We start from the raw sequence: 27,431 nt of genomic DNA on the forward strand, positions 1-27,431 counted from the left end.
AGTGAGCTTTTGAGAAATTAATGTTATAAAAGATCACATTTGCTTCAGGGGCTGAGTGGCTTACTCCTGCTCCTAATTCATACGTTTGTATGTTATTATGTGCCTTTCCTTTCAGCAAAGCAAATGCCTGTTTCAGGGTTATGTACAGACTATTTTTATACAAAAAAATAAACATTTAGAAAATACTGAGGTAGCAAAATTATTGTATGGACAAATTAAAGACATATGGATATCAGCATTAGTCTTTCACAAAGGGCGATAACAGAAAGACACTATAGTTGGTAAAGTGCAGAAGTTAGCTTCTTTTCACATTTTATTTTGTTATAATTTTCTCCCCCCTCCCCCAAGGATATGACTCCTTGTTGGGTTATTGGATAATTTAACACACAGAAGACAGAGAATCGGGATTAATGGGTCTTTTTCAGGTTGGAAAGATATAACTAGTGGAGTGCCACAAGGATCGGTCCTAGGGCCTCAATTATTTACTATCTATATTAATGACTTGGAGGGGGCAGACTAATATATCCAAATATGCTGGCGATACAAAAATAGGTGGGAAGACATGTGATAAGCACATAAGGAATCAGCAAGGGGATATAGATAGGTTGAGTGAGTGGGCAAAAACTTGGCAGATGCAGTTTAATGTAGAAAGGTGTGAGGTCATGCATTTTGGTAGGAAGAATCAAAAGGCAGACTATTAGTTAAATGGAGAGAGATTTCAAAAAAGTGCAGCACAATGGCATCTGGGTGTTCTTGTTCATGAAACACAAAACGTTAGCATGCAGGTGCAGCAAATAATTAATGAGGCAAATGGAATTTTGGCCTGTATTGCTAGGAGGTTGGAGTTTAAAAATAGGGAAGTCTTGTTACAACTGTACAGAGTGGTGGTGAGGCTGCACCTGGAGTACTGTGTATAGTTTTGGTCCCCGTATTTAAGAAAGGATATACTGACATTGGAGGCAATTCAAAAGAGATTCATTAGGCTGATTCCTGGGATGAAGGGGTTGACTTATCAAGAACGGCTAAACAGGTTAGGCCTTTATTCATTAGAGCTTAGAAGAATGAGGGGTTATCTCAAGATTCGTACAAGATTCTGAGGGGGCTTGACAGGGTAGATGTCGAGATGATGTTTCCACTAGTGGGGAATCTCGAACTAGGGGACATAGTTACAGAATAAGGGGACACTCATTTAAAACTGAGATGCGAAGGAATTTCTTCTCTCAGAGGATAGTGAATGATTGGAATACTGTACCCCAGAGAGTTGCGGAGTCTAGATCACTGAAAGTATTTAAAGAGGAGGTAGATAGATTTTTGAAATATTGGGGAGTTGAGGAATATGAGGAGCTGGCACGAAAGAGGAGTTGAGGTCTGAGGCAGATCAGCCATGATCTTACTGAAGGCGGGGCAGGCTTGAGGGGACAAATGGCCTACCCCTGCTCCTATTTCTTATGTTATGTGCCCTTTGGTATCTCACCCAAGTGGCAACTGTACAAATGTTGACGAGTGTTGGTGGGCTATGGATCTAGTGGGAGGGGAAAGAAGACCACAGCGAGCCAGAATCTATTCTCTCAAAGGCTCCCCAACAGAATATATTAACATATTGCAATATATGCATATATACTTTCAGCTACTGATTAGCAATCGAACAGGAACCCTGGTAATTCCCCGCCACTTCACGCGAGGTAATGTCTGCAGCATAACTGAGATGAGCTAAAGAGATTATTGGGAATGCCTTGATTTAAACCCTATTGCCACCTCAATTTCATATTGGAGCCATGTCACATTTCATACATGAAACCAAAACGCTACTAAATATGGAAACAAATCACTGAACAGACAGACAGTTATGGGTTCAAATATGCAATGAAAGTGCAAGTAGATAAAGTCATAGAGTAGAAGAATAAAGATGTAATGATGAATGGCTCAAAAATTGCTTCGGCCACAGTTAGAATACAACGTGCCATTTTGGTTGTCTCATTATAGAATGAGCATTTAAGTCATATAGAGGATAAACATAAATTCAACAGGATGATGCCAGGGATAGGAAACTATAGCTAGAATTAACAACTTCAGATACTGGAACCCTTTCACTGCAGCAGAGAATGTCAAGAGGAGATTTAATAGAGGGTATGAAATAATGAATTTTGATAATATGGGGCAAGACAATCCTCTGACTGAAAGTCAATGATGTGGGCTTATCAATTTAAAGTTACTGAGATGATGAGTGGTTAGGAGAAATGTCTTTACACAGATGGCTGTTGGAGTATGGAGTGGCAGAGATCACTATGTCTTATGGGAAATTTGCATAAATATTTGCAGCAGAGGAAGATAGGCAGCCATGGAGAAAAAGCAGGACAGTGGGGCTAGCCTTGGATTACTCTAGCAAACAACCAGCACAGACATGATGGGCTGAATAATCCCTTTCATGCTGTGGACTTCGATGGCTCAGATATATTGGACCAAATTACTTTATGGGGACATAAAATGCATTTTGATACAGTAATCTGTTGAAATCAGGGAGAACATATTCTAAACCAATATATGTTCACCAAGGCAGTAAAAATCTATAATGTGCAGTAAGGCCCGCTTACCTTGTTAACTGACAAAAGGGAGTGACTGAATTATAAATTATTTTTCTAGTCTCCAGAACATCTTTATCCTCAATGGCTGTCAGCAACTGCTGCCACACCACAAGAATAAAAACTCAAGCATTTCAGCATGGGATTATGTGGTTATTTCCTCCCACAAGTATTAGACAAATACAGTTGTTTTGTTTTAAATAAAAGCAGTTAATAATTTTGTTTGCAACACAGCAGGCTTCTGCCAGTGCTGTCTTCTAATCACTGGGAGAAAGATAAACAGACCCGAACACAATTACTTTCTGAGAACACATCTCACCAAATATAGATATGATATAGAAGATCACCATGTGCTCTTCATTTTATAGTACATAACCACTTAGTATTGCTGCACACACAACAGGATGGAAAAAACACATGAAACAATGCTGAAACGATTTGGGGATTTTTAATAGATTATCTGGGCACCACTCTGTACTGGTTTTCTAAGCCATTCTTCGGTTAGTGAAATTGAAGGTTTAATGGAAGTGCCTGACAGTGGCAGCAGTGAGACAGGAGATTAATCAGCAGGAGAATTCATAGAGTCAGAGTCAAACACAGAAGGAGGCCATTCAGCCGATCGAGTCCACGCTGGCTCTCTGGTGAGCAACCAGTCAGCCCCATTCCCCTGCTCTATCAGCCAATACTTTATCCATGCATTTCCCAGCAACCAAATACATATGTTGCTTTACACCTTCTCAAAGTAAGTTGAATTGAGGTTGTGACTAAAAGCTGTCAGAGGGAGACCAGGGAGGAAGGGAGGAAGGGAGAATTGTTACAAGTGCACAGAATGAGTCGGTACAAAGCACTCCATCTACATCCTTGTAATTTGCCAGTTTAATCTTAGAGCCTAAACATCTTCCAACGTATGATACCATATGTGGCATTTAGAAAAGTTATCTCTGTATGGAATGGAACACGGGATGTAGTGAAACCAGAGTACCTCTTCATCTTATAGAAGGAATCTGCTGCAGAAATCCTCCTACCCAAAATCCTGTAGTCAAAATTCCAAAATGCTAAGTGTTTGACCCATTTGGGTTTCTAACCCTTTCAGCACTGAATGGGCATTTTGCAGCACAACCAAGAGAGTCACACCTTCCCTTTCTCTGCAGCTGCACTGCAAATGGTTCATTCTTTGACAGGAATATTATTTTCAACGACTGTTTAGGAATGAGACAGAAAATACAATAGTTAAATTCATACATCTGTAATTCCAATAAAAGTGTTCCAGAGATAAACTTTCACTATGCTGCAGTTTGCTATTGCAAATTTGTTTGTCTTGTTTTAAAATCGGTCTACAATAAAAGAGGACTTTCCTGCATTGCTAATTGTCTTACAGCACCAAAAAAGTTATTGGGGGGGATGGGGGGAAAAAAGGGGAGTTTCAAATCAACTTAAACATAAATATGACAAAATGATTATATATTATAAGCACTGATCCCATTCCACATTAGGGCCAGCGTTCAGATTACCATTAAGGGAATTCAAAGGCACAATTAATCTAGTTGGTACATATTATCCCTTTATAAAAGGGAAGGGTATTGACCCATATGTTAAGTACATACATGCCACGAGGTCAGTAATTTTAATCGAACACTCTTTGTGTTTGCTGCTCCCCACTATCCAGTCTGAGCTGCAACACACATTCAAATAAGGTACCCGAGACTGACCTGAACTGAAAGAGGGTTCTACTGGGTAGTCGGAAAATAACAACCCAAAGATGCCTTGTACACTTCTACCGAAATCTGAATGCCTCCCAAAAGATCTTTTCATGAAGTGCGTTGATGGGGCTGGTACACCGAGACGTTCACATTGCTAGACTAACGCCAACTTCACGACCTGCTTTTCACAAATGTTTATTATATTACAGTATATTTCTTGTTTATTTGCTGCAGATGCTTCAAGAACAGTACTATACTATAACTGCCCCCTTGGCCTTTGGTCTGACCTTGCAATAACACCAAGCTACTTGAAATTCTGTAATATTCCTACACTACACACCTGAAGACTACCCAAACAATTCTGGATCAATCATTTGGCAACTTATTCCCTCTGATAAAGGAAGACTGAATTCCCACTAATTATAGCTGCACAATGCTGACGTTGATCAGTGCTGATGCTGTATAGATGAGCAACCAATAATTACTATAAAAACAACAAAGATGGTCTTGTCTGAAGTTTCACAGGCTGTAATTGAAAGAGGTATCAATGGCAAAAACACACCAAGTCATTTAAAATCATTGACTGATGAGATTCCTTACACCTATTAAAAATTTATTTGTGACAACAGCAACGCTGCAGCTACTGAACTTAATTTAGTGCCCATTTCTTTAGAGTCAATTCATCCAATGTGGATGAAGTTCTCTTTTGAATATTCAGCAAGAATACAGGAACCAGGAATTACCTCTTCATTTAATCTCGTTAGCATGTCATTTAACATACTTGAGAATATATATTCACCTTTAGTTTGGAACTTTAATACACTAGTGGGCATACCAATTTTATATTGCAACGTGTTAATAATTTAAATGAAAGGTTGGATAAATGTATACCTGACCCAAATATAACATCTTGGCAAACCAACTGCATCATTGCCATGATTCAATTGTCCAAAATAAAATCCATAAGATGTGGTTAACACTTGCATTGACGCAAAGCTATTATGCAGCTGGAAACCTCAATGTGGCAATTATATTGAAATATTTATCTAATGACTATTATGATTTGTACAAATGTATACAACCTGCAACTTTTAATTATACTTACACTGTGTTCAACAGATTGGAAGAGTGATTTTGGAACTTAAAAGATGAAGGCATGATGATTCTCACTAAGAAAATAAGCAACTCGTTATATGCAGTTACACTGACTCCCTCACCTGGAAGTGCTGTGGTACACGTCAGTTCATTTGGAAGTTGAAACTGAGTTGGATTTCGCTCCATTGCTGCTGCTATAAGTATTTCAAATGGATTCCTTATTTGCAATTGGGAGCAGTCCACCTCCATGGCAGCATTTTCATCGTCTACATCAATCATGTCATCGTCCACCTCGTTCTGCTCCGAAGTGGGCGTGTCAGTGCTTGCATTTGACGTCGGCGTGCCGGGCCGGCTAACACGCCTTTCCAAACTTTTTGTTTGTGCAAATGATCTACAGTTACTTTCCACCCTGGAATCCAATGCTTTACTGGAAGTTTTGTCAGGGAATTCCATGTCGACAGTAGGGGATGCTGTCCTTTTAACCGTCTGTTTGTCCATAACTCCATTTACTTGGCTGAGTCTTTCTTTTTTCTCTTGCTTCTACACAAAGGGAGAACATTTTAATTATTTGCCAAAAGAGACAAGACTGTTAACAGAAATAAAAAGTATGAGAGCTGTAACAAGTATGTGACATGGCAGCTAACAAAGAAAAGCTGAAATGCTCTAAAATTGAAAGATTTAACTGAATTGAACCCAAGATCAAGTGACTTGTAATTAATTGAACAGCACAAATGGATTATCTTCAACTCCCACATAGTTTAGATACCTAGTGGATTTTTAAGAATTTACCACCATTGTACAATTAAGGGCAAATGGCGAGAAGGTTTCCAAATAGGTCAATTTTAAACAAGCGATTACCTAATAGACTTTGAAATCTAGTCAATTTTTACTGGGAGACATGCGGGACAGGAGGGTGATTTGTGAAATAAAAGCAAAATACTGCAGATGCTGGAAATCTGAAATAAAAACAGAAAGTACTGGAAATACTCAGCAGGTCAGGCAGCATATGTGAAAAGAAGCAGAGTTAAAGTTTCAGGTTTGTGACCTTTCATCAGACTGGCAAAAGTTAGAGAAGAATTAGGTTTTAAGCAAGTGAAGTCGGGGGTGAGGGGATGAGAGGGGAGGGGGGAGTGGGGTTGGTGGGGAAGCGAACAAAAGGGTAGGTGTGTGATAGGGCAGAGGGCAGGAGAGATTAAATAACAAAGCTGTCCTGGAACAAATGCAAAGAGTGTGTTAATGCTTGTGGTGAAAGACAAAGCATTAGTCCAGAGACAGTGTTAATAGCAGAATAATGAGCAGCTCTGTCTACATGACAAACATGCACATGGTTAAAAAATTAAATTAAGTTAAAAAAAATATTAAAAAAAGACCAGTCATGCTCTGAAATTATTGAACTCAATGTTTAGGCCACAAGGCTGTAGAGTGCCTAATTGAAAGATCAGGTGCTGCTCCTTGAGCTTTTGCTGATGCTCACTGGAACAGGTCAAAGACAGACATGTGGGCATGAGAGCATGGGGGCGGGGGGGGGGTGGGTGTTGAAATGGCAAGCAACTGGAAGCTTGGGGTCATATGTTCGGACTGAGTGGAGGTGTTCCTCAAAGCCATCACCCAATCTGTGCTTTGTCTCCCCAATATAGAGGCAACCACGTTGTGAGCAGCGAATACAGTATACTAAATTGAAGGAAATACAAGTAAATCGCTGCTTCACCTGGAAGGAGTGTTTGGGGCCTTGGATGGTGAGGAGAGAGGAGGTAAAAGGGCAGGTATTACACCTCTTGTGATTGCATGGGAAAGTGCCGTGGGAAGGGGATGAGATGTTGGGGGTGATGGAGTGGACCAGGGTGTCGCAGAGGGAACGATCACTTTGGAATGCTGACAGGGGAGGGGAAGGGTAGATGCGTTTGGTGGTGGCATCACGCTGGAGGTGGCGGAAATGGCTGAAGATGATCCTTTGGGTGTGGAGGCTAGTGGGGTGGAAAGTAAGGACAAGGGGAACCCTGCCACGGTTCTGGGAGGGAGGGGAAGGGCAGAAGTGTGGGAAATAGGTCGGAGACGGTTGAGGCCCCTGTCAGCCATATTGGGGGGAATCCTTGGTTGAGGAAAAAGGAAGACATGTCAGAAACTAATTCCACATCATCATCTATTGCACCTATATCACTACTCACCACCGCACTGATACCTTCCTTTATCAACAAAGCTATCCTACCTCCTTCTCCTTTTTGTCTATTTTCCCAGAACGTCAAATACCCTTGACTATTGAGTTCCCAGTCTTGGTCACCCTGCAACCACGTCTCTGTAATAGCTATCAATTCATACTCACTAATTTCTATTTGTGCCTCAACTCATCTATCTTGTTACAAATGCTGTGTGCATTCAGATAAAGAGCCTTAAACTTTGACTTTTTGCCATTACTCCTCATTCTGGTTCCAATTTCTGCTGCACTCTTCTGCTTATATTTTCTGCCCCTTCCTGTCACACCTCGATTACCATTTGCCTCTTCACTACCCTGCACCTCTGCTCTCACTTCTTTTTGATTTTTTAAACTTCCCTTGAATTGAACCCTCCCCTCCCCCCCCAATTAGTTTAAAGTCCTGTCTACAACCCTAGTTATAAAATTCGCCAGGACACTGGTCCCAGCATGGTTCAAATGGAGCTCATCCCAACGGAACAGCTCTCTTCTTCCCCAGTACTGCTGCCAGTGCCCCATGAATCGGAAACCATTTCTTCCACACCAATCTCTGAGCCACGCGTTTACCTCTCCAATCTTATTTACCCTACGCCAATTTGCATGTAGCTCAGGTAGTAATCCGGAGATTATTACCTTTGTGGTTTTGCTTTTTAATTTAGCCCCAAGCTGCTCTTAGTCCCTCAGCAGAACCTCTTTCCTCGTCCTACCTATGTCGTTGGAACCTACAGGAAGTGTAATACTTGCCCTTTTACCTCCTCTCTCCTCACCATCCAAGGCCCCAAACACTTCTTCCACGTGAAGCAACGATTTACTTGTATTTCCTTCAATTTAGTATACTGTATTCATTGCTCACAATGCGGTCGCCTCTATATTGGGGAGACCAAACCGCAAGGATCTGTTTTGGGGCCACTGCTGTTTGTCATTTTTATAAATGACCTGGATGAGGGTGTAGAAGGGTGGGTTAGTAATTTGCGGATGACACGAAGGTCGGTGGAGTTGTGGATTGTGCCGAAGGATGTTGTAGGTTACAGAGGGACATAGATAGGCTGCAGAGCTGGGCTGAGAGATGGCAAATGGAGTTTAATGCGGAAAAGTGTGAGGTGATTCACTTTGGAAGGAGTAACAGGAATGCAGAGTACTGGGCTAATGGGAAGATTCTTGGTAGTGTAGATGAGCAGAGAGATCTTGGTGTCCAGGTACATAAATCCCTGAAAGTTGCCACCCAGGTTAATAGGGCTGTTAAGAAGGCATATGGTGTGTTAGCTTTTATTAGTAGGGGGATCGAGTTTCGGAGCCACGAGGTCATGCTGCAGCTGTACAAAACTCTGGTGCGGCCGCACCTGGAGTATTGCGTGCAGTTCTGGTCACCGCATTATAGGAAGGATGTGGAAGTTTTGGAAAGGGTGCAGAGGAGATTTACTAGGATGTTGCCTGGTATGGAGGGAAGGTCTTACGAGGAAAGGCTGAGGGACTTGAGGTTGTTTTCGTTGGAGAGAAGGAGGAGGAGAGGTGACTTAATAGAGACATATAAGATAATCAGAGGGTTAGATAGGGTGGATAGTGAGAGTCTTTTTCCTCGGATGGTGATGGCAAACACGAGGGGACATAGCTTTAAGTTGAGGGGTGATAGATATAGGACAGATGTCAGAGGTAGTTTCTTTACTCAGAGAGTAGTAGGGGCGTGGAACGCCCTGCCTGCAACAGTAGTGGACTCGCCAACTTTAAGGGTATTTAAGTGGTCATTGGATAGACATATGGATGAAAATGGAATAGTGTAGGTCAGATGGTTTCACAGGTCGGCGCAACATCGAGGGCTGAAGGGCCTGTACTGCGCTGTAATGTTCTATGTTCTATATTGGGTGACTGCTTTGAGGAACACCTCCACTCAGTCCAAACGCATGACCCCGAGCTTCCGGTCGCTTTCCATTTCAAGATCCACCCCCACCCACCTCTCATGCCCACAGTGTTCCAGTGAACATCAACGTCAGCTCAAGGAGCAGCACCTGATCTTTCAATTAGTCACTGTACAGCCTGGCGGACTGAACACTGAGTTCAACAATTTCAGAGCATGACTGGTCTTTTTTTTTTTTAAGTTTAATTTTTTTTTACCATGTGCCTGTTTTTCATGTAGACAGAGCTGCTCATTATTCTACTACTAATACTCTCTCTGGACTAATGCTTTGTCTTTCACTGCAAGCATTAACATACTCTTTGCCTTTATCCCAGGACAACTTTGTTATTTAATCTCTCCTGCCCTCTGCCCATCACACACCTTCACTTTTGTTCTCTTCCCTTCCAACCACCTGCGTTCCCCGCTCCCCCCCCCCCACCCCACTTCACTCGCTTAAAACCGAATTCTTTTCTAACCTTTGCCAGTTCTGATGAAAGGTCACAGACCTGAAACGTTAACTCTGCTTTTCTTTCCACATATGCTGCCTGGCCTGAGTATTTCCAGTACTTTCTGTTTTTATTAAGGTTGATTTGCGGGTTTTGTATGCACTCAACTTCAGCATCGAATGGCACCACAGCTGAAATGGGGCACTAATCTCTTGGTGCAAGCATCACGAGTAGCCTTAGTCTCAGAGTTAGGAAGCATTCTAGGGTGAAAAAAAAAGTTGATAGTCTCCCAGCAATCACTGCCAGAAAGTGCATGTGTGCACACATCATTTAACAGAATAGGGTTTAACGACGATACCTCATGAAATGAAAAAGCAGCTTACTGAAACTCACCGTCTTGATTCACATACTAGATTGGCTACTTTGCATGAATCAAGAGGGCTACATTCCTATGAAACTGCCTTTGGGAGAGGAGGAGATAATGGGTCAGAGAATAGTTTATATTCCCTTCATTACCAGTAAAGCTCTATGCATTTTTTAAAAGCAAACCTACTTACTTTTCTGCGAACTGTGCACCTATGACACATCCAGTCCCCAGGTGGAAGCATCTCCTCACTAAGTGGAGGGTTACTGTAACAAAGAAGAAAGCAGTTCAGCTAGCTGCATTCAGAACTTAATACCATTTAAATGTCAAAACGATACACAATACAAACTAAATTCTAACTCATTGCAGCATTCCTTGTAGATAACTGAAAACAAATATGGAAATTCTGGAAAAACATTTTGAATACCGTTAAAGACTAGTGTTAGAACTGGAAAATCAGCAATCTCCAACCAGTTCAACAGACACAGCGGATTCTAAAAAGCAGTACATAGCCTGCTTATTCTTCCATCCCAGAGGGGATAGCTTGAGCCAACTGACAGCACTCACAAATCTGCATCACAAGATCGTGGGCTTACGTTCTAACCTACAACTTGAACACAGAAAACTAGTCTGACACTGCAGTGCAATATTGATACACACTGTCGGAGGGATTGTCCTTCAGATGAAGCCTTGCATGATGTTGTGGCATTCATTGTAATTGGGATGTTTCTGCAACATGCTAAAATGCTACATAAATTCATGTCATTTTCAGGATGAAGCCCTACCACAGCAACACTGCTAAAAATTAAGTAAACTTACTCAATAAGCATAGACGATACTGAAACTGTGCTAATGTTTTCTTCACTTTCCATTACCCGAGTTGTGACAGCATGCAATTCAGCTGCATGGGTATCATAATCTTCGCAGGCATCCACATGAGCGCATCCAGCAGGGGTCACCAAATGCACTGAGGCACAGGAATCATGCTTCATTTTTCCCTTTCCAACTCAAAAATACTGAAGCAAATCGTTGCACCCCCTTCACTGAGATTAGCTAACGCAGCAGAGATCAGCAATGAATCTTGGAACTTCTCTGGTATGCATGGTTCAACTACTCAATGGATAAACTCACTGAGCCACTGCAGAGCATCAACTGACTTTTCGAAATTGTCTTTAGTTGTTCATGGGACATGGGCATCGCTGGCAAGCCCAGCATTTATTGCCCATCCCTAATTGCCCTCGAGAAGGTGGTAGTGAGCTGCCCTCCCGAACCGCTGCAGTCTTTTTGGCATAGGTAATCTCACAGTGCTGTTAGGGAGGGAGTTAACAAGAATTCCAATACCTCAGCGACAGCTGTAACCAATTACTGTAATAAGTGGAACTTCTCTTGCAACTGCTTTGCTCTTTTGGAAGTGTGTGTTTGGCATATAGATAAAGTAACATCATGCATGTTGGCAAGACCAACATAGAATACTCATCATTTGCAGGGAACAATACTCAAAGAGGAGAGAGAGATCTAGGTGTTACTGTGCACAGGTAGGTTCATGGCCAATGTAGAGAAACTAGTTAAAGCAAGTAGTATTGGATTGTATTAACAGAATCACAGTATAAATCAAAATGACACAATTTTAACACTGGACTGATCACTGGTCAGGCTGCATTTAGAGTACTGCATCCAGTTTTTGTACCTCTGCATAGTGAATGATAGTGATCTTGGAAAAGGTCCAAAAGAGAGCTAAAGAATCATCCCTAGCTGAACAAACTTCAGCTACTCAGATAGGCTCAAAGACTTGGTCTATTTACTTTACAGCAGCATAGATTTGAAGGCGACCTGGTAGAAGTCTGTAAAATAGTTAAAAGGCTGGATAGCGTCCCTATTGATAGACCATCACAGTTTAACAGATTAGGCAGCACCAGGAGACATAGTTTTAAATTAAGAGACGGAATAGACTGGATATTAGGTGGTTCTCCTTTTCAGAGCTGTAAGCCTCTGGAATACACTGTTCACCAGCTGGTGTGGTGGGTGCTAACTTTTTTTGCCTTCAATAGAAGATTGGACCAGTTCTTGACAGGGTCAGAAATAGCATCATATAGAAGTTAAGTTTCTTTGTAGATAACACTTGGTCCACGAGATCTCCAGGATGGGTTTAGACTGCCAGAGGTTCAAAGTATTTTTCCCCTTATTTTCCATGCGGTTCTCTATTTTTTGCCTCTCCTAGGAGATTACAAAACTGCAAGGGTGGGTGGATTGGAAGAAGTGTTTAATCATGCTGGTGCGGCCATCAAGATGTGAACCAGACACGATGAACCTACTGGTCTTTGCCTGCCCATTAACTCCTTGCGTTTGAATATATAATATGGCAACTTTTTCTGGCAACAAAACCAAGATTCAATTTTAAATATTCATCACCTGGGGTTTAGAGATTACAAATATTCTATTAAGGGAAATGTCCGCTGCAGATTGCAGTGAGCATCTTTTAAATCTACATGCAACTATATACTTAAAAAGGTACAGGTCAGCAATAAGGGAGTTTAATTATCACTAAACACACACAGCACCTGTAAAAAGAAAAGGTAGTGCTTTTTGCCCCTAGAATGTTTTTTCAAGTATGAAACCGAGCTTCAGCTATCTGATGGCAGCCAAGTTTCATTGAAGCAAGCTCTATTAAACAGTCATCTTTCTTGCAAGCAAGTATACAAATTCCACTTAGTTTTGATAGGCAAGCAATTTAGATTCAAGTTATTCACAAGTATGCCTGATTCAATGCAGCGAATCATTTTATTCTCAATAAGCTAGACAAACAACCTGTAAAGCTAACTGGAAAAAAAATTATATTTCTACAGCAGAAGTTGGACAGGCTAGGTGTGTATCCGCTCGACTTTAGAAGAGCAAGATGTGACTTGATTAAAACATATAAGATTCTGAGGGGTTATGACAGAGTGGATGTGGATAAGATATTTCCTCTTGTGGGAGAATCTAGAACTAGGGGTCACTGTTTAAAAATAAGGGGTCGCTCATTTAAAACAGAGATGAGGAGAAACTTTTTCTCTCAGAGGGTTGAGAGTCTTTGGTACTCTCTTCCTCAAAAGGCGGTGGAAACAGAGTCTTTGAATATTAAGGCAGAGGTAGGTAAATTCTTGATAAGCAAGAGGGTGAAAGGTTATCAGGGGTAGGTGGGAATGTGGAGTCGAGGTTACAATCAGGTCAGCCATGATCTTGTTAAATGGCACAGCAGGCTAGAGGGGCCGAGTGGCCTGCTCCTAATTCGTATGTTTGTATGTATGAATAAGCCATATTAATAAATGATGTAATTGAAGAACCAGACAAAAAACAAGACCTTCCCACAACCAAACAAAAAAAACAAGTACCTCCCATTACAATGAGACCTTCTACACAACGCACAAAGAAACAGATTCCCCCATATACAAAAAAGGTGATACTTTCTTCAAACAAAAAATGAAGAATGCCACTGAGGTTGAAAACTTGGAAGCTTCTCAGGCCTTTAGGACTTGTAAAAGTTGATTCTAAATTTATGTCAAATGGATCCTGATGTCAAAATCCAGTTAGGAAGCAGCCACTTCCATTCTTCCAGGAAAGAAGTCAAAATCAGCTTTGTGCACAAACATGCAAAGAACAAATTGGGAGGAACTCTGTGTGCTAGTCAACGTCAAAAGACAGAGATGCACACAGCATAAATCTATCTCACCACTTCAAAAATAAAATGGAAATATTTAGTCATACACTATCAGCAAGTTTTCTTATGGTTTAAAAATAAAATCAGAGAAGCCTGAAAGGAGTCATTTGACAAGTTTCCTTGTCCATACAGATTCATCACTTTGATTTCTAATGGGGATGGAGCCATCTTATTAAATATATAAATCAGATGAATTTACACTTGTTCAGTAAATTTAAAACCAGATGTTTCTAAAAACATTACTCGTCACAGTTCACATAGAAAATAAGAGCAGTTTATATATGCTAAGTTATCTGGTAGAGCCATGTGCAGTAAAATACATCATAAACAGCTCACTGAGATCTAGCTACCTTCTTTTCAGACTTTATGGTAAACACCAGAAATCTGGCAGTTCACTACTGCAAAAACTCCTCCTCCTGCTGGTTAATACACAAAAGTGCAGTGAACACAATTTTAGTTTGCAAAAGGAATATGTTTTCTAGCCTTAATTTTGAATGCCATCTTACAGTTGGACCACATATAATCCTGTTGTGTGGTGAAATATAGGCAAATAAACCAAATCTTCCTAAGCCATCGCCAACTCCTCCAACAATGCAACTTTTTCTTCTAAAATCAAACTATTAACTGTGCACAAGTTCTTCAATACTTCAGGTAAGTCTTAATTACTTGCATATACAACAGATACTGACTTTTTTTCCCCCTTAAAAAATGAAAAGCAGCATCTCACTGACTCAGTGAAGATTGTGGGGCAGGGGCATGAAAACTAATAAAAATCAGGTCAGCCAGAACAACTGCACAGTGACCTCCTTTTAGAATGGGCACATAGTAGGGTATTGGATGAGACAAGTTAAGAGTTGCCTTTGATCCGTGCCACAATCAAACCCATCTATGCAGACAACTTGGGAGGAGATACTGAAAGGGAGAAAAGGTATGGGCAGGATAGAAATTAAGTCTCAAAAATGGATTTACTGTAATGTGTCTGGTGTCTCCCATAGGGTCTGGCACCTGAAATTCAGTTGAAAACATTCCACTGCTAAATCACTGCTTTTAAAATCGTTGCAGGTAGGGTGGCAAATACAAGCTGTAATAAACTACATATTTCGATGGCAAGCCTTTGAAACGCAAAGATGGTGACCTCAGTTAGTCAAACAGCCCTCAAATCTATGATGCACAACAGCTCCCTACTGCCTCAAAAGATCCAACTAAATTTATTATGCTCAAACATACAGCCAGTTCACCATGTGCCACTTTACATACTGCTATATAGTTCTAACCTGATTAAAAAAATGATTGTACTACTAAATTTGGATTATCCAGTCACTTAAATTAAGCAACAAATAGAACAGCAAAGTGGGAATATAATACTAAAAGAACTTCATAATTTAAACAACTTTGAATTACAGGAGTGGACAGTACTGTGCTGCAACCTTTAATTTGGCATGCATAAATGATGTGAATGGAGCCACAAGAAAAAACAGTAACCTGCACTTATACAGCACATTTATGCCAGAAAAATATCCAAAGACAATTCACAGAAGTGCAAAGAAAAAACCTGATGTCAATCCAAAGATCAAATCAAGGCTAGATTGACAGAGGTTTGATAAAGGTTTCAACAGTGGGGTGAGCTGGGTGGTGATGCAAACACAATTACAATGCGCACACTCCACCAAAACTGAATCACTGACCTTCAGTCTAGTATAATCCGAACATTCTGCACCAATGATAACAGAATACTCTTCTGTTATATGCGGTCATTTGCAGATTGCCATGCAAGTGAACAAGCTTTCCCTCAATAGTGGACATATTAGATTATTCATCAGTCTGTGCTTTGGTAGAACTGTAATAATGGCAATATGCATTATTATAGTCTCATTGGCCATGTTTGGAATGAGTCAAACCACATCTCAATTTTCTCAAAACAAAAAAGGGGCGGGAAAAGCATTCTGTAAAGTTGAACATTAAACCTTTGGATTTAAATGAAAGGTCTTGATTGCATGAATACAGAGGGTCCATGTGTCTTTGGTCCTCCTTTTCTTCATTTGTCTTACCTCAAAAGACTCTGAAACCAAGACACAGCCTGGAGCTGTGGTTTCAACAGTGTCCAATGAGAATGCTGGAGCACCACTCAAATCAAAAGGTAAATATGACCGTACTGAAATGAAGTCAGCTCTCCTAGAACAGGAGTGACATGTGAAGAGGATGGGGCTGGGGCGGGGGAGGGGGGGGGGGGGGGGCGTTTCAGATCAACGTAAATCTAGCAAATCCTACATCTTTACAAGAATGCTTAGTAAAAGATACCTGGTTCTGAGTCATTACCAAAACTTTCCTGGGCTTGTGCCACAAAAGCACAGGCATACTGACCCATCTACATTCCTAGTTAAGTAATAGACTGCTGTTGCAATTCCTCTGGTTAACACCAAAAGGCATCCAACCAATTTGTTGGGAGTATAAAACTAAGTTCACCTGCCTCAAGACAAATCAGTATAGTTATTTAAATGCATTCAAAACTAAAAAAAAACTCACCAGAAATCCTGAACTTATAAACATTTTAAAGGGTACAATGCCAACAATGGAAATTAATGTTCTTGTTGGAAATGCCTAAAGTTATCAGGCTACTTGTTCCTTCTTAAAAAGTAACGGGCAGCCACATAATTAGAAGACAGGCATTTTTAAAAACCTGTTTGCCACAGACAAGGGAACAAAGCTTTAAATTAGGTACCACACTTCCAGAATGCTAACAGGTCTGGAGAAGAGAAAGAATGAGGATCTATCTCTCCCTTTGGTGGGCCACAGAGAGGATGCTTAATGCATCTAGCATGTGTATTGTAAACTCTCAGTCTCTTCAAACTCTCAAACATATTCCCTTGTTTCTTTGAAGGTGGTGTAGTGGCATCAATTTCCTGTCACCATATTCCGTGTCAAAGTCAACTGCAACAGACATCAGACTGACACAAATTGCATCTGCTCAACCCTGAAGTCTTTTGTTGACCATCTGTTTGCGAAATCTAATATTTTTGTCTTGTCAGCAAATCGAGCACCCTACCGCAAATCCGAATTATCTACCAAAAAGAAACCAACACCAACAGGAAATCCAATTAACAAAGCCAACTCATTAGACAAAAATCAATATTCCAATCACGAAGAAGCAAGGAAGATAGAGTCATAGAGTTACACAGCACATAAACAGGCCCTTCAGCCCAATGCGTCAGCGCCGACCATCAAGCACCCATCCAACCTAATCCCATTTTCCAGCACTTGGCTCGTAGCCTTGTATGCTATGGCATTTCAAGTGCTCATCTAAATACTTCTTAAATGTTGTGAAGGTTCCTGCCTCCACCACCCCTTCAGGCAGTGTTCCAGATTCCAACTAACATCAGTGAAAATTTTTTTCCTCAACTCCCCTCTGAACCTTACCTTAAATCTATGCCCCTTGGTTATTGACCCCTCCGCTAAGGGAAAAAGTTTCTTCCTATCTATCCTACCAATGCCCCTCATAATTTTGTATACCTCAATCAGGTCCCCCCCTCAGCCTTCTCCACTCCAAGGAAAACACCCCTAGCCTATCCAGTCTCTCTTCATAACTGAAACCCTCCCGCCCAGGCAACATCCAGGTGAATCTCCTCTGCATTCTCTCCAGTGCAATCACATCCTTCCTATAAGGTGGTGCCCAGAACTGTACACAGTTTTCCCGCTGTGGCCTTACTAGCATTTTGTACAGCTCCATCATAACCTCCCTGTTCTTATATTCTATGCCTTGCCCATATGCTTTCCTAACCACCTTAGCTACCTGTGCTGCTGCCTTCAGTGATCTATGATCAAGTACATCAAGTACTTCCTGGAGTCCTACTATCCATTGTATATTCCCTTGCCTTGTTAATCCTCCCAAAGTGCATCACCTCACTTCAGGATTAAACTCCATCTACCACTGCTCCGCCCATCTTACCAGCCCAACTATACCGTCCTGCAATCTAAGGCTTTCCTCCTCACTATTTACGACACCACCAATTTTCGTGTCATCTGTGAACTTACTGATCATACCTCCAATATTCACGTCTAAATCATTAATGTACACTACAAACAGTAAGGGTCCCAGCACCGATCCCTGTGGTACACCACTGGTCACAGGCTTCCATTCGTAAAAACAACCCTCGACCACCACCCTCTGCTTCCTTCCACTAAGCCAATTTTGGATTCAATTTGCCAAATTACCCTGGATCCCATGGGCTCTTACCTTCTTAACCAATCTCCCTTGCGGGACCTTATCAAAAGCCTTACTGAAGTCCATGTTGACTATATCAACTGCTTTACCCCCATCTACACACCTAGTCACCTCCTCAAAAAATTCAATCAAGTTTGTCAGACACTATCTCCTCCTGACAAAGCCATGCTGACTATCCCTGATTAATCCCTGCCTCTCCAAATGGAGATTAATCCTGTGTCTCAGAATTTTTTCCAATAGTTTCCCGACCACTGGCGTTAGGCTCATTGATCTATAATTACCTGGTTTATCCTTGCTACCCTTCTTGAATAATGGTACCACATTTTCTGTTCTCCAGTCCTCTGGCACTTCTCCTGTGGCCAAAGAGGATTTGAAAATTTGTGTCAGAGCCCTTGCTATCTCCTCTCTTGCCTCACATAGCAGTGGGATACATCTCATCTGGGCCTGGGTATTTATCCACTTTTAAGCCTGCTAAAACAGCTAATACTTATTCCCTTTCAATGCTAATATGTTCAAGTATATCACAATCCCCCTCCCTGATTTCTACACCTACATCGTCCTTCTTCATAGTGAATACAGATGAAAAGTAACCATTCAAAACCTCACTTCTGTTCTCCAGCTCCACAAACAGATTGCCACTTTGGTCCTTAATGCACCCCACTCTCTCCCTGGTTATCCTCTTGCCCTTAATATACTTATAAAATGCCTTGGGATTTTCCTTTATCTTGTCTGACAGTGGTTTTTCATGCCCCCTCTTCGCTCTCCTAATTACTTTTGTACCCCCCCCCCTTACACTTTCTATACTCCATGGTTGAAAAAATGCAGAGAAAGCAAAAGGTAGGATTTATGAAGACAGCCTATAGAAACAAGATCTTTTCAGCCTCTGAAGAAATCCAAGAAGTGATCTTAGAGGTGCAAGATACAGTTAAGAAAGCGGAAACTGTAAATACTGCTTTAAATTAAATTGCAAGAGTAGGACAATCACAAGTTCAAATTAGTAAATGGTAAATTTAGGACTGAAAGTAGGAAGTTGTTCTTCATACAAAGAGTGAGCAACACTTGGAATTGATTTCCAGACAAAGGAGTAGTGATGCGAACCCTAGAATCATTTAACAATGACATGTAGCAATTGGGCATGGGATGTGGGGTCTTTCTGGATGAATTAAAATGGGTCAAAAGGCGTTCCTTAAGTATAATTATTTTGTAATCTTTGAAGGTGCAGAGAAGAGGAAGATGCATTGTGTCATAATATTAATCTTGATTCCATTTTTCTCTGGTTATACCCTGTATGCCAAAAAAGAAAGCTGGTGCTCAACACTATCCTGCAGTATTCCTGGGCTATTTTAACTTTGGTAGGCATTCAATATCAGAATTTTTTTTTTTACATTTCCAAAATGAAGAATGCAACATCCTACAATCAAATTTTGAACAGCAGATGAGCTCACATTTTGCAAAAGCATGCCCAGTAAGGAGGATTAGACCACTGCACTAGATAGGGTCTCTGGCACAATAGTTGAAAACACTTATTGCTCAAGCTACAAACATATGGTGGGGATTTGGACATGCCTTAGTTTCATGCTATATTCATTCTCCTACATATGGAAAACACAACAAGTCTGCCTACAAAATGGATTGAAGACTGTCAGTGATTTTTCATGCATAATGGCCAATCATGGTGATACCTGCAAATCCATCCCACCTTCTGGAAATGTGAATCACTAACAGCCAGTGTAATATTGCCTTCAGCGATACCAGTGTCTTTCTGTTTGCAGAACACACAAGGATTACTGAAGCACTTTATAACATCAATGCGCTTCTTTTAAAAAAAAGTGGACTTATAAAATGATTAAATGTAAGCATCCTGATTTTAGGGTTAAGCCAGATAACTATTCCCCAGATACAGCACAAACCCATCACTGGCCTACTGTAATAAAAACAAGAAATGCTGGAACCACTCAGCAGGTCTGGCAGCATCTGTGGAAAGAGAAGCAGAGTTAACGTTTCGGGTCAGTGACCCTTCATCGGACTGGCCTACTGTAGCTCAGGTATGAAGTATAGAGTTGTTTTCCCATTTTCAAATTCTCTCCACACTCATGGGCACAGCTGGCACCTTCAATAACTGCATGGCAGAGATATGAGTGACTTGCATTGGAAGGAAGAATTGAGGATGCAGTTAATCAAGTACATCAATTCATTTTGGTATTTACTTCATATGTTCCTTAAAAAATAACTTTGCTAATAAAATCCAAAATGCTTGATGATAAATTCTTTTATTTTTAACCTGAAAAAGAGTGAATTGGTTTGCAGCTGATTGCCCAAGGCTTTTCAGAAGGAATACAAATCAGAAAACTACAGTCAAACAGTTTTCGGATGAAAACCAGATCACACTACAGAACAGCAGCAACACTACACAAGAGCACATATGGCATCAAGCAGTCCTCGCAAAACTGGAGTCAATGGGAATATGGGGGAAAACTCCCAGCTTGTTGGAGTTGTACCTAGCGCAAAGGAAGATGGTTGTGGTTGTTGGAGGTCAATCATCTCAGCTCCAGGACATCACTGCAAGAGTTCCTCAGGGTAATGTCCTAGGCCCAACCTGCTTCAACAATGACCTTCCTTAGTCATAAGGTCAGAAGTGGGGATGTTCGCTGATGACCGCACAATGTTCAACACCATTCTCGACTCCTCAGATACTGAAGTAGTCCGTGTAGAAATGCAGCAAGACCTGGACAATATCCAGGCTTGGGCTGATAAGTGGCAAGTAACATTCGCGCCACACAAGTGCCGGGCAATGACCATCTCCAATAAGACAGAATCTAACCATCTACCCTTGACATTCAATGGCATTATGATCGCTGAATCCCCCACTAACAAACATCCTGGGGGGGGGGGTACCATTGACCAGAAACTGGAGTAGCCATATAAATACCGTGGCTACAAGAGCAGATCACAGGCTAGGAACCCTACAGCGAGATTGTTAATTTGCTGGCAGAAAGAACTGGATTCTCAGCTACAGTGTTGATAACCTGAAAGTTTATGGTAAATAACATTACGTAAAATGTTACACGGGTTCGAGGGGAACAGAGAAGATTGGGAGAAAATGTTGATGCAGAAATCGTGGAATCTGATGTATTGCAAATCACAACACTTTACTGAGAGACACCCATCATCTGTGATAGGCAATAGTTTACTATAGCGACAGAATAGAGAATACCTCAGACACCAAGCAAATATTTGTATCATTCCATAATTTACTGTAGGTAAAAATAAAACACAATTAACATTAAAATGGCAGAGCTCATAAATGTTTAAATCTGTTCAAGGTAACATTTCATTGCTTGAAATCAAAGACGTGCACCAAATGTTACTGGCCTCTGCTATTCTTCTTTGTTCCAGCTCTGGAATTCGCACAAGCTCAAAGTGAAGTTGTTCGGCCAATGGCATTCAAACGCAAACCAATCACAATTAACTTCCATGCAGAAGACACATTTACTTCTTCCCTATGGGGTCTCCTTAACACTTGGCAATAAAGATAAAAAATTCGTTACACTCCTGTAGGGGTTAGCCATGACTCAGTGTAGCATTCACACCACTTCAGAAGCTTGTGGGTTCAAGGTCCACTTGACAGACTTGAGCACACAATTTAGACCAACACTTCAGCACAAAGGTATAGTCCATTGGATGAGATAGCAAATAAAAGTCCCCATCTACTCTCCCACTTAAAGATTTAATAGCATGATTCAACCAGGAGCAGGGGGGCTCCCCTGTGATCTGATCAAACTTAATGCCTTAACTAACATCACTAAAATAGCTTATCTCTTCAATTATCTTGCTGCTGTTTGTGATACCTTGTTGTGCACAAGTTGGCTGCTGCATTTCCCTATGTTACAACACTTCTGGTCCTTCGCTGGCTGGGGAAAGGCAGTGAGCAAGCACTGTTAAAAATAATATCCCCATTGTATAATGAAGAAAATGATCAAAATAAGTTTTATTCAATAAAACTTAACTTTCTCATCTGACAAATAAAGGTTTTTACAGAAGTTCTTCCAGAGTTGCAAGCATGTTTTGCTGTGTCAAAAATCTCCATATTGGCCCAAATGCTTTCAAAAGTCTCCAAGACACTTCCTAGTGATCACTGCTTATCTGCTTCAGTGACAGGACCCAACCTAACATCTATGCCAGGTGGAAAAAATAATGTTTGGCTGTATTTTGTTATAGAAATAGAATAGTATTTTGAAGAAATATGCACTCTAAATGTTCCTTTTCCTTTAATACGCGCTTCAGTTTTGACAAGCTACAGAACTTCAACAGACTGGCGGAAGGAGATTGGCAAATAAGTGATCGTTCTTCTAGTGTACATGAGATCTACAGTGAAAATTTCTTAAATCTTGGTTGTAATTTTTTGACGTTAGTCATCTATGAAATCTACTGGTCATGAGAAGTTCGTGCAAATTCCCCCACCCTAAATTTAAAAGATTAAACAAAAATCTCAGATACTTATGCAATCTTGTTTTGGGATTTCAAACCGTGCTCATTTTTCCATAAGGCTATGCTGATACTTCTATATAATGTATGCATGTGAATTTTTATTCCTTCCACAATTAGTGGGCAGTATGGAAGAAGCTAATGCATACTTTAAAACTAGTAAACATTCAATGGAGCATATCAAGAACTTAGGTATTCAGCAGCAAACATTGGGAGACATGCTAGCTAGCAATGAATCTTGATTGTGTCGCCACCAACTTAAGTTGGAGGATTTAGAATGACATAAAACAAGACAGTTCATTTGCTAGAAAGTGTCACGGAGGGACTTATGATTAGAGATCTACTTTTACAGGTCAAAGAACGCCTGACTGCTTTCTCAAGTCACTTTTCAGCAATAAGTACACTTGGTGGGGGAAGTGGGAAGTACTGATTATTTTTCTTCAATGAACTTAGCAGTGCATTCAGCTGGGCAGTACTACTTCTATAGGGAGGAAGCAAACAAAAGCAGACATTAGAAGAATGGATTTCTCATTTTAATAAATAAAATCCCAAACTTACAGCACTTGGCACTATCGCTTTTCCAAATGTCAGCCTACTAAAATTGGACTTTTGACAGTGTAAACAAACTGCAACTTCCAAATTCCATTAAACTCAAGCAAAAATAAGTTTACAGAATTTCAACCTTTATGAACTTATACAAAGTCACCACTGAACAAATACAACTTATCCTCTCATTTTTAAACTTCGTTTTTTAAACCGTTTTGCACAAAGTATGCAAGAGCACAATTTAATTTTGACTCTTCTATTTTCTCTGGTCGGTGGTTGGGGGCAGAAAGCTTCACTCTTCCCTATATATATTTGCTCTAGTCATCGGGACATAATGGACAACACAGCAAACAACTAGAATACAAGTTAAGCAACTCTGAAATATATTCCCCAATTAGACCTTCGTCTATCCATCACTTACACTAAATGAGTAATTTTGGCTTCCAGCAGTGTATAATGGAGAAGAAAGAATACAGTCTTAAGCTTTGACACAGATTACATTTGTAACTTCAGGAATTTCACAAGATGAAAATACTAAATCATGACAGAGCACAATCATCTAAATGTAACACTTTAAATAAAAGTATACCTTGCATTTGGGTCTTTTGATGTAATTTCCTGAAATGCAAAAGCGTCATACAGGAACAAAATGATCAGAAATGCTATTATATGGAAATGTAATACCACGACTACACAGGCGAACTTGAGTATGTCCAAAAATAACCAGTGCACAAGCAAAGTAGCTACAAGTTTTAGAAAACTTTTCACTGCCATAAAAGTAAATTCATCTATAAAAGACAGTCAATGTATAACCAATTAGTTGGCCAACATAATAAATCACAATCAAGACATTATTTAATGTTCGAGATACTAAACTAAATATTTTAATATAGTTTGCATTTGCAATGTTCATAGTGATGCCAGTGAGGTCATGTTGCTGCAACCAAAATGAACATTAACTCTGTTATTTGTGCAGGAAAAAGCAAAGCAATTCAAAAAGGGACAGGGCACTAAAAATATCAGCAATATAAAAGATACCAGCATATTTTGTTTAAAAAAGGTTTCATTAGGCTCAAATGCTCTGAGTCAAAAAGCCAGCAATTAGTTTAGTATATTTTTCGACAACTGTGTAGTAGTCTGAGTAAAGTGATCTCCAAGCACCACTCTCCTGTTTATAATAAGCACATAAGAAACTTGTGGCGCAGTGGCTAGCACCGCAGCCTCACAGCTCCAGCGACCCGGGTTCAATTCTGGGTACTGCCTGTGTGGAGTTTGCAAGTTCTCCCTGTGTCTGTGTGGGTTTTCTCCGGGTGCTCCAGTTTCCTCCCACAAGCCAAAAGACTTGCAGGTTGGTAGGTAAATTGGCCATTATAAATTGCCCCTAGTATAGGTAGGTGGTAGGGAAATATAGAGACAGGTGGGGATGTGGTAGGAATATGGGATTAGTGTAGGATTAGTATATATGGGTATATATAAGAGCCCTTTCCTATCCTGAGTGGTGTGAAACAGGGCTGTGTTCTCGCACCCACACTTTTTGGGATTTTCTTCTCCCTGCTGCTTTCACATGCGTTCAAATCCTCTGAAGAAGGAATTTTCCTCCACACAAGATCAGGGGGCAGGTTGTTCAACCTTGCCCGTCTAAGAGCGAAGTCCAAAGTACGGAAAGTCCTCATCAGAGAACTCCTCTTTGCTGACGATGCTGCTTTAACATCTCACACTGAAGAATGCCTGCAGAGTCTCATCGACAGGTTTGCGTCTGCCTGCAATGAATTTGGCCTAACCATCAGCCTCAAGAAAACGAACATCATGGGGCAGGATGTCAGAAATGCTCCATCCATCAATATTGGCGACCACGCTCTGGAAGTGGTTCAAGAGTTCACCTACCTAGGCTCAACTATCACCAGTAACCTGTCTCTAGATGCAGAAATCAACAAGCGCATGGGTAAGGCTTCCACTGCTATGTTCAGACTGGCCAAGAGAGTGTGGGAAAATGGCGCACTGACACGGAACACAAAAGTCCGAGTGTATCAGGCCTGTGTCCTCAGTACCTTGCTCTACGGCAGCGAGGCCTGGACAACGTATGCCAGCCAAGAGCGACGTCTCAATTCATTCCATCTTCGCTGCCTTCGGAGAATACTTGGCATCAGGTGGCAGGACTATATCTCCAACACAGAAGTCCTTGAAGCGGCCAACATCCCCAGCTTATACACACTACTGAGTCAGCGGCGCTTGAGATGGCTTGGCCATGTGAGCCGCATGGAAGATGGCAGGATCCCCAAAGACACATTGTACAGCGAGCTCGCCACTGGTATCAGACCCACCGGCCGTCCATGTCTCCGTTATAAAGACGTCTGCAAACGCGACATGAAATCGTGTGACATTGATCACAAGTCGTGGGAGTCGGTTGCCAGCATTCGCCAGAGCTGGCGGGCAGCCATAAAGACAGGGCTAAATTGTGGCGAGTCGAAGAGACTTAGTAGTTGGCAGGAAAAAAGACAGAGGCGCAAGGGGAGAGCCAACTGTGCAACAGCCCCAACAAACAAATTTCTCTGCAGCACCTGTGGAAGAGCCTGTCACTCCAGAATTGGCCTTTATAGCCACTCCAGGCGCTGCTTCACAAACCACTGACCACCTCCAGGCGCGTATCCATTGTCTCTCGAGATAAGGAGGCCCAAAAGAAAGAAGTATATATGGGTGGTTGATGGTCGGCACAGACTCGGTGGGCCGAAGGGCCTGTTTCAGTGCTGTATCTCTAAAAAAAAAAGTAGCCACAGTAGACCATAGAACCCCCTCAAGCCTACTCTGCCATTCAATAAGATCATGGCTGAACCTGCATCAAATCCACTTTCATGACCTATTCCTTGATCCCCTTTGTGCCCAAAAATCAATCACTCTTGGTCTTGAATATACTCAACAACTGAGCCCTCTGGGGTAGAAAATTCAAAAGACACACAACCCTCCAAGTTAAGAAATTTCTCCTCATCCGTGTCCAAATGGCTGACCTGAGCCTATGTCTCCTAGTTCTAGACTCTCTGGCCAGGTAAAACCACCTCTCAGCATCCTTTCAAGTCCAAGAATTTTATACATTTCAAATGAGATCATCTCTCTTCACATCTCCAGAGAATATAGGCCCATCCTACTCTCCTTCTCCTTATAGGGCAGCCCTCCCATTCCAGGAATCAATCCAGTGAACCTCTGTTGCATCCCTTCCAAGGCAAGTAAATCCTTCCTTTGGTAAGGAGGCCAAAGCTGTACACACTACTCCAGCTGTGGTCTCATCAAAGCTCTATAAATCTTTTACACTACAACCCCCCTCGCCTTCATAATTATTTGCTGAACCTGCATGTTAACTTCCTGTATTTTGTGTACAAGGACATCCAAATCCCTCTGAACACCAACATCTACTAGTTTCTCTTTTTAAGAAAGTACTCTGCTTTTCTGTTCTTCCTACCAAAGTGGATAAAATTTCACATTTCTCCATTATACTCCATCAACCATCTTCTTCCCTACTTAAACGTTCTGCATCCCTCTGCAATCTTTTTGTGTCCTCCTCACAGGTTATTATCCCAGTTATTAGAACATAGAACATTACAGCGCAGTACAGGCCCTTCGGCCCTCGATGTTGCGCCGACCTGTGAAACCATCTGACCTACACTATTCCATTTTCATCCATATGTCTATCCAATGACCACTTAAATACCCTTAAAGTTGGCGAGTCCACTACTGTTGCAGGCAGGGCGTTCCACGCCTCTACTACTCTGAGTAAAGAAACTACCTCTAACATCTGTCCTATATCTATCACCCCTCAACTTAAAGCTATGTCCCCTCGTGTTTGTCATCACCATCCGGGGAAAAAGACTCTCACTATCCACCCTATCTAACCCTCTGATTATCTTATATGTCTCTATTAAGTCACCTCTCCTCCTCCTTCTCTCCAACGAAAACAACCTCAAGTCCCTCAGCCTTTCCTCGTAAGACCTTCCCTCCATACCAGGCAACATCCTAGTAAATCTCCTCTGCACCCTTTCCAAAGCTTCCACATCCTTCCTATAATGCGGTGACCAGAACTGCACACAATACTCCAGGTGCGGCCGCACCAGAGTTTTGTACAGCTGCAGCATGACCTCGTGGCTCCGAAACTCGATCCCCCTACTAATAAAAGCTAACACACCATATGCCTTCTTAACAGCCCTATTAAATCCCTGAAAGTTGCCACCCAGGTTA

The 27,431-nt window shown here is 41.3% G+C and overlaps 1 protein-coding gene across 2 annotated transcripts in view; it reads right to left on the reverse strand.

Annotated features, from left to right (window-relative positions):
• The window catches only part of LOC137346698 (PHD finger protein 12-like), an 88,544-nt gene that overhangs the window by 39,831 nt on the left and 21,282 nt on the right, over window positions 1-27,431 (reverse strand). For both annotated transcript variants that reach the window (XM_068010406.1, XM_068010407.1), the window contains 2 exons: window positions 10,457-10,529; window positions 5,497-5,914 (listed from right to left, as the gene is read on the reverse strand). In XM_068010406.1, the coding sequence (XP_067866507.1) occupies window positions 5,497-5,914; window positions 10,457-10,529 (491 nt within the window). The remainder of the gene's footprint in view (window positions 1-5,496; window positions 5,915-10,456; window positions 10,530-27,431) is intronic.

This window comes from Heterodontus francisci, chromosome 30, assembly GCF_036365525.1.
Source record: "Heterodontus francisci isolate sHetFra1 chromosome 30, sHetFra1.hap1, whole genome shotgun sequence".
NCBI lineage: Eukaryota > Metazoa > Chordata > Chondrichthyes > Heterodontiformes > Heterodontidae > Heterodontus > Heterodontus francisci.